The 15593-nt window shown below is 32.5% G+C and overlaps 1 protein-coding gene across 1 annotated transcript; it reads left to right on the forward strand.

The window, feature by feature from the left end:
• The first annotated feature begins 4003 nt into the window (after nucleotides 1-4003).
• Nucleotides 4004-9070, forward strand: LOC7478524 (protein SMAX1-LIKE 6). Its single transcript, XM_024610669.2, has 3 exons — nucleotides 4004-5833; nucleotides 6582-6828; nucleotides 7004-9070. The coding sequence occupies exons 1-3, from the start codon at nucleotides 4623-4625 to the stop codon at nucleotides 8894-8896; spliced, it is 3351 nt and encodes a 1116-aa protein (XP_024466437.2). The 5' UTR covers nucleotides 4004-4622; the 3' UTR covers nucleotides 8897-9070.
• Nucleotides 9071-15593: the final 6523 nt, after the last annotated feature.

Genomic DNA, 15593 nt, shown 5'->3' on the forward strand with positions numbered 1-15593 from the left:
AGACTCTAAGAGACAATGAATAAAAACTAAAAAGGAAGTAAAAGATGAAGAATAACAAGAATAGGCAAGATCTGTTAACTTTGTGGACTTACAAATGCATATGGATTGATGTAGAGGTGGATCCACAATCTCGAAAAGAGCTTGAGGGACTATAGAAAAAAAAAAGGGAGCTTCGAGTGTACTAGGAGAGTAAAGTGTCAATACATGCAGAATGATTAGTACGAATTGGTCACACATGAGAAGAGGTATTTGAAGTACTAGGAACCTAAGATGATAAATTATCAGAATCCTTAGAAAAAAGATCTATACAAATAAGATTAGATCTAATTAAGCTATGAGCAGTGGATGAAATATAAAAGAAATGTATATGCTTGAGAAAGACAACATGACGAGACACATAAAGTTTCTGAGTTATTGGGTCAAAACAACGATACCTCTTTTTACCTTTACCGTAACCAAGAAAGACACAAATAACATATCGAAAAGACAATTTACGGTGTTTTACATAAGGATGAAGAATAAAACAAGTACAACTAAAAACTCTAAAGAGTGAATAATCGAGGGCATACCCATACAACTTTTTGAAATGAGAAAAATAACATTTGCAGATGATCTCAAACCTCATTTGTTATCTCATACTTCGCCAACTGTGTACCTATAAAATGCTCAATAGAATTGTTAATCCAAGTAATAATATTTGCATTGTTTGCTTCCCAAACATCTATTAAAATAGTATAACCCTCATCAGTATTCCTAGGTTTCATAAGAGTTCCACTAACATATCCCCACATCTTTTTGCCCTTAAAAAATTTCTCATCACATAACTCAAATACGAATAATTCTTTACTTTCAACCTCACACTCACAGACTGAAGCGGATCATCTCTTTCAGTAGTCATAGTCAACAAACAAAGAAAACCATAACGTAAATAAAGGAAAATAAAATACCAAATTGCAGAAACTGAACAAATATCTTCTCGAAGTTGGATCCGTGAAAGTTGTGTTTGAGATTAAGTTTCGTTCCATGAAACCATACTTTAATACCATGTTAAACAATCCAAATAAATGAAGAGAAATATAAAAATAAGAGAGGAGGAGGCTAGGGTTTCATTGATACTGCATAATGAAATCATAATAATCTAAAAAAAATAGATTTAACCTAAATACAAAGAGATTATATATAGATTAAAACAAGAAGAAAATAAAAATATTATTCCACCCTTAATAAATAAAACAGAATAACCCTATATTTCTTAACAATACATAGATGTCATACCTGACTATTTAATGTGCAAAACAAGACTTGATTATCATCAACTCTTACTATATGCACCCTCTTATCAATTCCATTGAATTTTACGTTCGAAGCAGCTAGTAAGTTTTTTCAAGAAAGAAAAAGACAGAGGAGGTGTCTTTCTTTCTGGGGTTAAATTGAATTGGAACATGTTGGTGCCTGTAAAATATCACTACAAATGGTTATGACAACTGGTTTGAGGAGATGTAGAAGGAGATTGGTTTCTTCTATTTTCAATAAAAGGGAGTTCTTAACTGCTTGTAAAGGAAACAAGGTTAATTATTAGTAAAATGTTAATATTATTAGATTGAAAATAATATTGAAAATAATTATTACTATTTTCATTAATATTGGTATTATTTTTTAAAAATTAGATTTATCACTAATATATGTGATTTATATTTATGTTGTTTTCTTTTATATTTATATTTTATAGGAATTTGAATAAAACAATAGATATTTTAGATCTCATTAGCTTTAATAACATTTACTTATTAAATGATTGGATTTGTTAAAAACCTAACATTCTTGACGAAGAGGATTTATGATAGAAGATTATTAAATCGGTGGAAATTATTGTCTATTGGAATGTTTATTTGATAACTTTTTCTATATATGTACCACCACAAGATTAATATTATTATTTCTACATTAATGATAAAGATGATGTTTGATTTATATTTTTTTTGTATTGAAATCTTTTATTTTATTAATATTTTGGTTTTTTATTTGCGTTGAATTGCTTTAAGTTAAATTTATTTTTAGTTTTAATCCTTGGCTATTTAGAAATGTTTTAAATCTCAAGATTATATTTATATGCTTGATATTGTGTTTATATTACATGATTTAAAATTAATTTATCATTATATTTGAATTGAAATGATGTATATTAAATTTATATATACACACACTAATGAGAACCAAATATTAAAATACTCCGAAACTAAAATTGCAACATAGTACGAAATTAATAACTTTAGTGCCATCTTCAACATTATTGCCTTATAATCTCTTTATCAAACATCCTCTGTAATTTCCCGAACTCCTGTTATTATATGACACACTGCTTCCAGTTTAGCAAATTAAACATTAAGACCTTGTTTGTTTGCTAGAAAGTTGTTTTCTTTTGAAAAGTGAATTCCAGGAAAGTGAATTATTTTTCGATGTTTGGTAGTGTAATGAAAAATAAGTTGGAAAACACTTTCTAGTGTTTGATTATGTCATGGAAAATGAACTGGAAAATAACTTATTAATATTTTATTTTTTTCAAGTTTATTAAAATAATGAGGAACAAATCTTACAAAATAAAAAGTTGAATGAGAATGAAATTGAAAAAAATATAATTTCATAAATTATCTCAAATAAAATAAATAATAATCAAAATAATAAAAATCAAATCTAAAAAATAAAAAAATGAAATATGAAGAAATTAAAATAATAATAATTAGTATTTCATAAATTATTTCAAATAAAATAAGTAACAATCAAAAGAATAAGGACCAAATGTGATAGATAAAAACTTTCAATTAAAAAATGATAAGGGAAAAGCAAATAACAATTATAAAAATAAGGACCAAAGTTAATATAAAAATTAAATTCTAAGGAATGAAATTGAAAAACAAATATTCAAAACAAAATATATATAGCAATCAAAAATTTGAGAACTAAATTTAATATAATCAGCAAATAATATGACATTTCTAAATTTTTTATAACTTCCGGAAAATGTTTTCCGCTCAAAATAAAAGGAAAATATTTTTCTGAAAACCAAGCCAAATTTTTCTTTAACTGAAAAGTATTTTTCATTGACCGAAAAGTATTTTCTGTTGATCAATTTTTCTAATAATAAACAAATACAATAAAATTTAAAAAATAATTTCTCAAAAACTATTTTTTAAAAAAAAAAACGCTTCTGAAAATAATTTTTAAAATCTTGGATTGAGGCTAGCGCTATAAATGAATGGAACAACGCCGAACTTTGATGTATTCAAGTTTGGCTTGCGTCATATCATAATTTTAATAAAACTCAAATATGGTTTGTGTTCATGTCGACTCTAAAATACGAGGCTCGAGCTCGACTCTTCTAAGTATTGCTAGGAATGGGCTCGGCTCGAGCTTGTCTTGAATTAATCTCGTTTAAATTACTTAATAAGCATGTAGATGAGATAAGTTTAAACTGTAACATGTAAAAACTTAATATAATTGTCATCATAAAAGGGATTTATAAACATAATGTATTTTTTTAACAAAGTATATTTATATATTTTTTTTAAGATAAATATCTTTAGGAACATTTAAATTACAAGATATTTAATATAAATATCCCATAAACATCTAAGTTATATTAAGATATTTAATATAAATATCTTATAAATATCTTAGATGTTTATAGAAATATGAATAATGTATAAAATACCATATAAATCCAATTAAACCTAATAAAAATTAATATTATTGCGTATTTGTATTTTTTTTCCCCGTGTATTGTCACTAAACTAATAAGTTATTTACAAGTTTTTAAACAAACTAGGCGAGTCATGAAAGAACCGAGATTAGCGAGGTCCCGGCTTGGCTGTTCTATAACAAGCTTAAAAGATGACTTAGAAACGGTTCGGCTCATTTACAGCCTTGTACAAAGGTGAAGCTCTGTTTGACTTGGTTAATGGCTGATGAGATAACTTCACCCACTTAATGGTTTTTTGTTCTTTTGCATCCTTTCTTGTCCAAAAGAAGACGAAGAAAAGAAATGAGTGGAAGCGCAAGCCTGGGTTGTCCTAATTGTAAAAGATTGTAAAACCAAATCTATAACCTTATCAGATACAATCTTCACTTATTCTCCTCAATTTAACATCAAAAAAGCCAAGACAGGGACTCATGTCCTGTCCTCTCTTTGCCCCTTGTGCTTCAGTGGACGCAGCATCCCTCTCTATCTCTATCTCTCCCAGGTGTAGCCAAAATTCACTTACTGCAAAGGAAAGGAAGGGGGGGGAAGAAAAGGTGCAAGGGATAAATCCCAGAGGAGAAGAGAATCTATAATAAATATGCTGAAATGCTGAAGCTCGACCAGCCACGCGTTCTCTCCTTTTATTTTGTTCCATTGCTCAACCAACCTGACCCACAATCACTCAAGACCAGCTCCCCCTCCTCCCCTCTCTCTGCCCACTCTCTTCTTCCTCATTAAATTATTCATAAAGGGAGCTGTTGAAGTAAACACCCTTTCCTATTTTTTATTACCACCTTAAAAAACAAGACAAAATCCCAAGAACTTGTCTTCCTTAAATACATACTGTGCACGCGCGCGCGCGTGAATTCCTACTTGCTCGCCGGCTATGCCGACGCCGGTAAGCGTAGCGAGGCAATGCTTGACAGATGAGGCAGCGCGTGCTTTGGACGAAGCTGTTGCGGTGGCGCGTCGAAGAAACCACTGCCAAACAACCTCTCTCCACGCCGTCTCCGCTCTACTAGCTCTCCCGGCCTCGACTCTCCGGGACGCCTGCTCACGTGCCACCACAAACGCGTTCTCTTCACGCCGCCAGTTTCGCGCTCTGGACCTCTCTGTTGGCGTCTCTCTTGACCGGTTACCATCTTCGAGGACTCTTGATGAGGATCCACCGATATCGAATTCCCTGATGGCAGCGATCAAACGGTCGCAGGCGAATCAACGGAGACACCCTGATAATTTCCATTTGCACCAAATACACTGTAACCAGCAAGCGGCGTCGGTTTTGAAAGTTGAGATGAAACATTTCATTTTATCGATTTTGGATGATCCGATTGTGAGTCGGGTATTTGGGGAAGCCGGGTTTAGGAGTTATGATATAAAGATAGCAATAGTTCACCCGCCGGTTAGTCAAAGTTCGAAATACTCGCCGGTCGGGTGCGCCCCAATATTTCTATGTAACTTGCCGGGCTCGAATATTACGGGTCCGGGGCGACCACCCGGATTTAGTTTTCCTTTTAGCAGTGGGCTCGATGATGATGATGTTGGCGATGATGATGTTTGCAGGAGAATTGGTGAGGCTTTAGTGAGGAGAGATGGGAAAGGAAGAAACTTGTTACTTGTTGGGGTTTATGCAAGTAAGGCTTTAAAGGGTTTTGTTGATAGTGTAAATAAAGAAAACAAAGGAGGTGTTTTGCCTAGTGAGATTAATGGGGTGAGTGTAATTAGCATTGAAGATGAGATTATTCATTTTGTTAGTGAGCTAGGGGGCGACAAAGAGAAGATGGGATTGAAGTTTGAGGAGTTGGGTCAGGAATTGGAGCAGTATTCAGGTCCTGGAATTGTTGTGAATTTCGGAGATATGAAGGTTTTGGTTGGTGAAAATGTGTGTGGTGATGCTGTGAGTTATTTGGTTTCAAAATTGACGAGTTTATTGGAGGGTTTTAGGGGGAAAATTTGGTTGGTGGGAACAGCAGATAGTTATGACACATATTTAAAGTCTGTAGGGAGGTTTTCGAGTGTGGAAAAGGATTGGGATCTTAGGGTTCTGCCTATTGCTTCTTATAAGAGTCCTGTTGGCGATTTTAGTTCAAAATCGAGGTGAGCGGTTTATACTGTGAATTTGTTGGGTCAAAAGCTGAAAATAACCTCTATTATGCTTTCATTGGATATTTCTTAAAATTTGGATGCAAGAATTTATATGCAGGGTGGTGAAGTTTAAGTTTGATGTTTGCATTTCTGATTGTAGCATACAGTAAGAGGAAGATGGGAGAAGGATATGGCCCTAAAAGATTGGCCTGAATTTGAAAAAAAATTTTACTTATAATTGCTTCTATGAACCAGAGATTGCTGCTGTTTTATTTGGACTAGTGTATTTGCTTTCTTATTTGTCATCTTGGATTCTTGTTTATATTAGTAGATGCATTTCCTAAGCTTTCACTTAACATAAATTTTTTTCGTAGGTTTCTTGTTTGTGTGCCAAGTATTGTCTTGTTAAAATGACACTTATTCTTGTTGCCTTAGCATTAATTCACTGTATTAAATTTTGCACTCAAGTGTCGTGTTTTGGGAATCTAGAAATACTGTTAAAGTTTGATCACATCTCACTTTTAAGTTTTAATTGTCCATGAAGTGAAATTTAGTGTCGTGCTGATCTGCTTCTCCCCTTGCACCCCTGTGGTTATATCTCGTATTTTTATCATTTTCTTGAAAATGAAATGATGCGCCATGTTAATGGCTACTGCTATTCCAAAATCAAATTGCAAATATGTATGCTGCACGTACAATTTAGCTTCTGACCAAAATTTACCCATTGAATCTCACAGTTACCTGCTCATGACACTTACAGCTTGTTGGGTTCTTTTGTTCCATTTGGTGGGTTCTTTTCTACACCATCTGATTTCAAAAAACCAACGAACAGCATAAATCAGTCGATTATATGCTGTCACCTTTGCAATGCAAAGTATGAGAAAGATGTTGCTGCTATTCTGAAGATGGGGTCAACAACGTCAGTTGCTGATCAGAGCTCAGAGAAGTTACCTTCTTTGCTACAGATGGCTGAACTTGACACGGGAAAGGCAGTGGATGCAGTCAAGGTGTGTTACTCTGTGGTTGCAAATCTTTGACTTAGCTCACCATGCACTCACATAACTATGCGGTTCTTGTATGAAAGGTTCACAAAGATTTATCTGCCCATTATTTTTATTTTCTGTTTTGCCATTGGTATTGGTGGCCATATTTATGGATGTGTGCGCTTCATCTTCAGTGCAGACCAGAGATGATGATACAGCATTGAATGCTAAAATTTTGGGGCTGCGAAATAAATGGAATGATATCTGTCAACGTCTCCATCATGCACAGCCATTCTTCAAATTTGATGTTTCCCAGGCCACATCCCAGGTCTCCATAGCTGAGGGCTTTCAATGTGTAGCAGATGAGAAGAAGAGCAGAAGCAATAGCAGCAGCAGAGATTCCTCACTAAATGAGAGTCAATGTGTGAATCTAAATCTTGGTGTTTGTTTGAACCAGCAAAAGATCTTTCCAGCAAAACATTGTGTAGATTCTGAAACCGAGGATGTTAATCATGGATCTAAGCAACTGGAAGAAGTTCCAAGACTTAAGCAAAAAGAGAAAGAGAGCCCTTGGTTTACCCCGTGCCCCCTTTCTAATGTGAGTCTGCCCAGTGACCGGACATCATCTTCATCTGTCACTTCTGTAACCACACATTTGGGGTTGGGAACACTTTATGCTACTAGTGCTCAGGAGCATAATATTACAAAATTACGTGACCCTATGGAGCATCTTCAGCACTTCTCAGGTTCTGGTTCTGCAGAGTTTGATGACAATACTTCACTTCAGATTGCAAAATCTTCTTCCTTCTCTGGCCCTTTTTCAGGAGGGAAATTCAATTTAAGAGATTTCAAATCAGTGATGAGAGCTATTTCTGAAAAAGTTGGCTGGCAGGATAGAGCCACGTATGCTATTGGCGAAGCTGTATCCCGCTGCAAAGCAGGACATGGAAGACACCATGGTTCAAACTCCAAAGGAGATATTTCATTTATTCTACTTGGACCTGACAGGATTGGAAAGAAAAAAATTGCTTCAGCACTTGCTGAGGTAATGTTCGGCAGTACCCAAAGCTTTATATCTCTGGATTTGGGATCCCATGATAAGGTAAGCTCATCAAACTCCATATTTGACAGCCAAGAATTACAATATGATGATGAATTAGGGAGGTCGATGACTTTTGTTGATCGTATCGCTTCAAAGTTGAGCAAGAAACCCCATTCGTTAATCTTTCTTGAAAACATAGACAAGGCTGATCCTTTGGTCCAGCATAGCTTGTCCTACGCTTTGAGGACTGGTAGATTCCCAGATTCACGTGGAAGAGAAGTTAGCACCAACAATACCATTTTTGTGGCAACATCAACAATCATAGTGGGTAATACGAACTTCCTGTCAGAAAACAAATCCATTAAGTTTTCCGAGGAAATGATACTTGGAGCTAAAAGCTGGCAAATGCAAATATTAGTGGAACATGCTGCGGAAGCTACCAGTAAAAGGAGTGAAATGAAGGTGAGGATTTCAAGAGAAATAACCTCTGCGGTCTCATATGGGAATAAAAGAAAATTAGATGCAACCAGTGACTTAATGGAGCAGGAAAGTAGCTGTGAGTCTAGCAAACAGGCCCATAAGGCATTGCGATCCTATCTGGATTTGAATCTTCCTGTAGAGGACACAGGAGAGTGTGCCAATTACGGCGACACTGACAGTGACTCCATTTCTGAAAGCTCGCAAGCTTGGTTGGAAGATTTTTCTGATCAAGTGGATGAAAAGGTGGTATTCAAGACATTTGATTTTGATTCTCTTGCTGAAAAGATAGTGAAGGAAATCGGCAAACAATTTCAGATGGCATTCGGATATGAGATATTGTTGGAGATTGATGATGAAGTCATGGTACAAATACTTGCAGCTGCTTGGTTGTCTGAGAAGGAGAGAGCAATGGAGGACTGGATTGAAGAGGTGGTTGGGAGAGGGTTCAGAAAAGCCAAGCTGAAGTCCCAATTTAGTGCTCAGTGTGTTGTAAAGCTAGTTACTTGTAAAGGCCTTGTGCTGAAAGAGCAAGCTCCTGGAATACGCCTGCCTTCAAGAATTAATCTGTGAGCTGATTTCTCGCTCATCAATGTTTCTTGTAATTATATGTATAGTAGTGTATAGGCTATAGCTCTAGTTTCTGAAAAGCCTTTTTGGTCAATCGATCCCATGATTTTTTTTTGTGCATTGTGCGACTTTTTAGATAATATAAAGAAAAATAGCGGTTACTTTTCGTTCTAAAAATTGTGCATGTTGGATGCCTCTGAGCAGTTGGCCCTTCGCTTGCCAAAGCAATTTTATCTTTCAACCATACCATGCTTGCAGTGCACATGAGCATCCTTCTTCGGAATATTGTGCGCACTGGACTGTTTTACTGGACTAGGTGGTAGTTCTTCAGGCCGCCGGGAAGTGACTCCATCGTTAGTATACATATAAATGACGGTGGAAAGGTTCACGCCAGCAACACTATTCCATGTGCAATTGATAGCTGCCGTGATAACAGTCGTGGAGAAGGGTTGATCTGCTTCTGGTTTGCCCAGCAAAAGCAAAGGCAAATATGGATGCAGATTCAAAACTTTCCGACTCTGCCTTTCCATCTGTTAGGCCCAACCAAGTTATATTGTTGGTAAAGAAATATTTCATCGAGCACATGAATGAATAAATTTTTTTTTTTTTTTGGATTCGAGGAAACCCTATTCCCGGAAAGCGCATTTTGTGAGCCCAAGTGAGCGAGTAAAACCCCGGCTGTTCCAGACTCTTACAAGAGGTGCACGCCTTGACTCGAACTCGAGATCTGCTGTGCAGGTCTCAAGCTTTTTGTCATCACGCTACGCCCCTTGGGGACTTAAAACTCCGGTTGTCCCAGGCTCTTACAAGAGGTACACGCTCTGACTCGAACTCGAGACCTACTGTGCAGATCTCAAGCCCTTTGCCGTCACGCTACGCTCCTTGAGAACTTTGCCATCACGCTACGTCTCTTTTCTTATATCACTAAAATGTTTCATATTTTTTGGAAAATACTTTTTTCATTAAAAAAAGAAAATAAAAAGCGAAGCAAGGAAGATTTGTAAATGTAGCGCCATGGTGTAATGACTTTGCAACGATAATTACATAAAAAATGATACATTAATGATTTTTCTTAGCCAAAATACGAGAAACAATGCTTCTTTTTTCTTTTTTTGTGTGTGTTGAAGGAGATGGATCTCGCAGGCAAAGTTAATTCCAGATGGGCAACTCGATTTGTTTAGATCGAGTACTGGATTATGGTAGCAGTATGAGAGTATAGTAGTTTTTTTCCTCATTGCCTCTTGTAGGATACAAAGCGGGAAGATTTGCCCTCATGTAAAGACTGCAGGCTTGCAGCGGAGTAGATACAGACTCACCAATTACGTGCAGATGGCCTCTGTAAAAACAAAGACAAGCAGGGACGCTGCCCAAAACAACATCTGCAGAATTAAGCCCGTCAGCTCCGATATCCATTTCTAGACTAAAAAAGGTCCTGCCTCCTGCCTCCTGCCTCCTGCCTCCTGCCTCCTGCCTCTCCTCTTAGGATTGGGAAGTTGGTATTGATTTGGATTTTACATGCATCTCGATATCCTGAACGCCATTGCTTTGTCTGCATGTTTCTTTTTTCCATTCCTGGATTTTCTGTGATGCTCCTAAAATTCAGTTCTGGGTTCTCAATGGTCACCTCTTCCGTAGTTCTTGAGCATTCATCTGCGCAGTGCCCATTATCTTTTTCATCATTCAATTACTAATGTTGATGTGTGCACCTTGACGTATTTTCCACTTGTTAATGCCTATAAGAACATAAATAAACAAGAAGAAAAAATGACTTAGAAATTATTAGTTATTTCATAGGAAGATCTACCATAATAACCATTCATGGATCGTATATGAATGAAATGGTTCTCTTATATTCTAATTTTTCCTTCAAAAAATGTTCTTGAAATTTCTTGAAATAATTTTTTGTTTTAAATTGTTTTTATATATATATAATTTTAGATTTTCAAAATTTCTTGTGTTTATTTGCTATTAGTAAAGTTGATCAATGAAAAACGCTTTTCAGTCAAACAAAAATTTAGGGGCGTTTGTTTGCTCGGAAAGTGGTTTTCTAGAAACCACTTTCCAAACTTGATTTTTAGAAAATTACTTTCCTTTTATTTTGGACGGAAAACACTTTCCAGAAGTTATAAAAAATTTAGAAATATTATATTATTTGCTGATTATATCAAATTTGATCCTCAAACTATTGATTGATATATATTTTATTTGAATCTTTTTTTTTTAATTTCATCACTTAAAATTTAGTTTAATTTGATTTTTATATTAACTTTGGTCCTCATTTTTATGATTGTTATTTGATTTTCTTTTATTATTTGTTTAATTGAAATTTTTTATCTATCAAATTTGGTCATCATTCTTTTGATTGTTACTTATTTTATTTAAAATAATTTATGAAATTATAATTATTATTATTATTTTAATTTCATCATCTTTTGATTTTTTTATTTGTTAGATTTGATCTCTATTATTTTGATTATTATTTATTTTATTTCAGATAATTTATGAAATTAGATTTTTTTTCAATTTCATTCTCATTCAACTTTTTAATTTGTAAGATTTGTTCCTTATTATTTTAATAAACTTAAAAAAATAAAACATTAATAAGCTATTTTCCAGCTTATTTTCTATAATATAACCAAATACTGGAAAGTATTTTTCAATTTATTTTCCATGACACTATCAAATATCAGAAAATAATTCACTTTTTTAAAATTCACTTTACAAGAAAATCAATTTTAAAAAATAAAATAATAATAATTTTTAAATATATTTTTAAAAAACAATGATGCAACCATTTCCACGTTATCTATCATGGAGTGGGAATTACACGTCCAGGTGGATCCATCAACTTTAATAATTGATTGGACAAATATCAGTTCAGGGTGTACGTAATAATCTCCCATTTTCAATCTGGAGCTACTTAATTATTGAGCGGGAATTACACGTCCTGCTATTATATAATCTTATGTACAGTGACGCTAACATATGCGTCTTTATCCGTCTTTGGATTATGATTGGATTGGATTGGAGTTATTTTTTAAAATTATTTTATTTATAAATATTTTAAAATAATAGTTTAAAAAAAAATTATTTTTGATATCACATATTATAATGATCTAAAAATATCAAAAAAAATATTAATTTAAAAATAAATAAAAAGAATAATTTTTTTTTAAAAACGCTTTTGAAATAAAAAAGCAAACAAGCTGTCAGTTTTTCGCAGCGGTACAGTTTTTCAACCGCGTTCTCAAACATGCTCTTAATGTATCGCTGAATTTTATATTTTATATTTTAAGTTATTTAAAAAAAATTATTTAAATATATTGATATTAAATTTAAAAATTATATTATTTTAATATATTTCTAAATAAAAAAATCAGTTTAAAAAACAATATTTATCATTGCCTCAAACATCTCCTAAAAAAACTAAAAGAGTGTTTCCTTTCACCATAAGTCATTATTGTTCATCATCTTACAAATCACTGTATGTATTATAGTGGTGATTTTTTTAATTTTTAATTTAATTTTCAAACTTTTATTTTGCTTAATTTAGTTCCTTTGAGCTTTAATTACCACATAATATATATATATATATATATATTAAGGGATAACTAAATAAAAAGATAGAGAATTAAAGTTAAAAAAACAGGTAAAATAGATGACGATTTTAAAATTATCTAGATAAGGGTTGAATTAAAAGACAAAGGTCCGAAGTGAAAAAACCCGATGATAACATAGGTGACGACTTTAAAATTTGTCTAAAAAAGTCATTTTAGTCACCCATCTTTTTTATATCTTACCTAATTGGTCCCTTTAATTTTTAAATATTCAATTTTGGTGCCAAACTTTATTTTTCCCATTTTTCAGTCATTTTTTGATGGGAGAAGAGAGAGGGACATACTGGATTCCAGTGTAAATAGATAAATTTATCATTGGTGACAATTCTGACAACCAAAACAATTGATTTTTGTGTCAAATTGTTCCATATGATGAGAGGAGTTCAAACTAGGTGTTTTTCACATTGAAAATGCCTAAAAATCATATTTGAGTTGGAAAAATTATTTATTATTTATTTTGAGATGTTTTTTTTTGTATTTTCAAAAGTCATTTATTGGTTTAACAAGGTTACTAGGACTTGCTGGATTCCAGTATAGATAGATAAATTTGTCGTTAGCGACAATTTTGACAACCAAAACATTTGATTTTTGTGTCAAATTGTTACATATGATGAGAGGAGTTCAAACTAGGTGTTTTTCACTTTGAAAATGCCTAAAAATCATATTTGAGTTGGGAAAATTTTTTATTTTTGAATTTGAGGTGTTTTTTTTTCTTTTTTTGTATTTTTAGAAGTCATTGATTGGTTTAACAAGGTTACTAAGACGTGTTTTAGATATTTTGGGTTAGAAATGTTTTGGTATTGGTTTTTGAGTGGAAAAACATGAACCTTATTTCCGGACCACCACAATGACCAGAATCTAGATAATCAAAATAACACGTTGTCTATTTTGTTTTAAAGAACTGGTGCCACAGTAACTTAAAAAAAAAAATTAAAGGCCCGCGTGCATGGGCCTAACCTTGCAGGCCCGCACATCCGGGCCATTTCTTGATGGGTCAGGCATTTGACCTTGACTAGCAGCGCCTGACCTCATTCTTTTTGTTTTTCTTTTTTTATTTTGATTTTTATTAATTAAAACCATTTTTATGTCTTTTTTAAATATTTTTTAAGTTTATATTTTAATTAATACCCCTTCTCTACGATTATTTTTTTCTTATTTAGACTTTTTTAGATAACAATTATTTTTTAATTATATTGGGTGTGCTTAATTTTTGAAGAGGTTAGTATGATTCATCTGTAATTTCTTTTATAGTTTATATAGATTAAATTTATTTTTATAAATATATAATTTTTATTTTGTTATAATATTTTTAATACGTGCAGTTTTGCATAGTATTTTTTCTTTTATTTTATTCAATGAATTTTGTATGTGTGACGATTTCTATTACAAATTGATTTTAATATAGAAATTCATTAAACACAATCAGATAAATGACTCTTGTTGCGATATTAAATATTTTGATCTATATTAGTCTTTTAATTTTTTCCAGTTTTATTTTTATTTATCGTCAATTATTTTCTATCAAATTATTCTAACCTCATGACCCAAGACACACGATATACATGTAATATAGACATATATCATGTCCAAGTCATGGATTTCACGTGTTAGCCTAGCTTTGCCAAGGGCAATATTTATTTGATTTGTTTGTTGTTGTTGTTACCTTATTTTTTTGTATTATCAAATTAATCAAGATTTAACCCGGTTATTAAATTTTTTTTTATTTAAAAACATAATCCTCTCATAAAAATTTTGGTGTGACCCGTGGCATTACATGGGTCACTAATCTAGATAAAAGAAACTAAAAGGGGTAGATTACTATAGCATTTTTTATTGTTGTTCTAGAATAGGTGATGCTGTGGATTTAAATATTAAAATAATGATTTTGTTCTTATCAACATAACATTGTTGGCCTTGAAAGCAGTGGTATAATAGTATTTTTATAGTTATTTGCACAAAAAAATGGCCGGTATGCTTTTAAAAATAAAAAAAATCATACACTAGAGGGCAAGGGTATTTTTTATTTTTTTCCTTTCAAATGCACAGTCAAATAACCTCAAATGTGCTTGAATTAAACTTGTCTTTGCCTCGGGGGTTTTATTGTCTTTTCCATTTTGATTTTTTTGTTTTTTTTTTTTGTGATTATCAAGTCTAATAAAGGCAATTTATTATTTAGACATATATAAAATATTAATTAATTTAAAAAAGTCATTTGCGTATGTCATTGACGCAGATGAGCGTGAATGTTGTCGTGATCTTTGTCCGGTGGCCAACATCCAGCTTCCACAACAAGGTTTTATTCATCACGGGTTCACCTCTATTAATAGGCAGCATGTGTACCGTAAAATGTCGGGTTTTGCTCTACTAGCCGTTTCTATTTTTTCTTTTCTTTTTTCCTTTCTTTTTCTTTATTTCAGAGTATTCCCCTATATATTTTCAAAGCAGCCATTCAATTTTCTTTCTTTCACATTTGGTTCATGTTTTTTTATTTTTATTTTTTTATTTTAAATAATCCATAGATTTGGAATTTTCTTTCGATTTAACCCTCATTTGATTTTTTTTTGCATTTCAGATTTAATACTCATTCTTTTTATTGATAAGTTTTTTTAGTCATTCTCTTAATTAAATTACTTTTTGAACTACATTTCTCAATATTTTATATCATTTTCTTAATTAAATTATCTTTTCTATTGCATCCCTTAATATTTTAGTTCAATTTACTTTTTGTCAGATCTAGTCCTTATTCTTTTGATTGTTGTCTTGTTTTGTTTTTAATTAATTTTTTTTATTAGAACTTTATTTTTCGATTTCATCCCTCAACATTTTTTTTATTGGGATTTTGTTAACCTTTTGGTCACGGGTTTGAAAGATTGGATTAGGTTTGCTTACATCTTTTTTTTTCACTTTTTTTTTACAATTTTTTTTATTTCATCAATTTATGGAGTTATTTCGATTTCATATACCAAGTCAAGAGTTTTGTATGTTAACCCAGCTTAACTCGACCCAATATTGTTTTTTTTTAAATTTGTTTTTTGTTGTTGTTGTCGTCTATTTTTATAACATATTATCAAATTAATTTAGGT

This window comes from Populus trichocarpa, chromosome 1 (genome assembly GCF_000002775.5).
Source record: "Populus trichocarpa isolate Nisqually-1 chromosome 1, P.trichocarpa_v4.1, whole genome shotgun sequence".
NCBI lineage: Eukaryota > Viridiplantae > Streptophyta > Magnoliopsida > Malpighiales > Salicaceae > Populus > Populus trichocarpa.

Excerpts from the sequence above, each read along its gene's own strand:
- LOC7478524 (XM_024610669.2), top strand. The coding sequence starts at position 4,623 with ATGCCGACGCCGGTAAGCGTAGCGAGGCAATGCTTGACAGATGAGGCA. Across the intron at positions 5,834-6,581 it reads GATTTTAGTTCAAAATCGAG|CTTGTTGGGTTCTTTTGTTC; the intron begins GTGAGCGGTTTA and ends TGACACTTACAG. Across the intron at positions 6,829-7,003 it reads AGGCAGTGGATGCAGTCAAG|ACCAGAGATGATGATACAGC; the intron begins GTGTGTTACTCT and ends TCTTCAGTGCAG.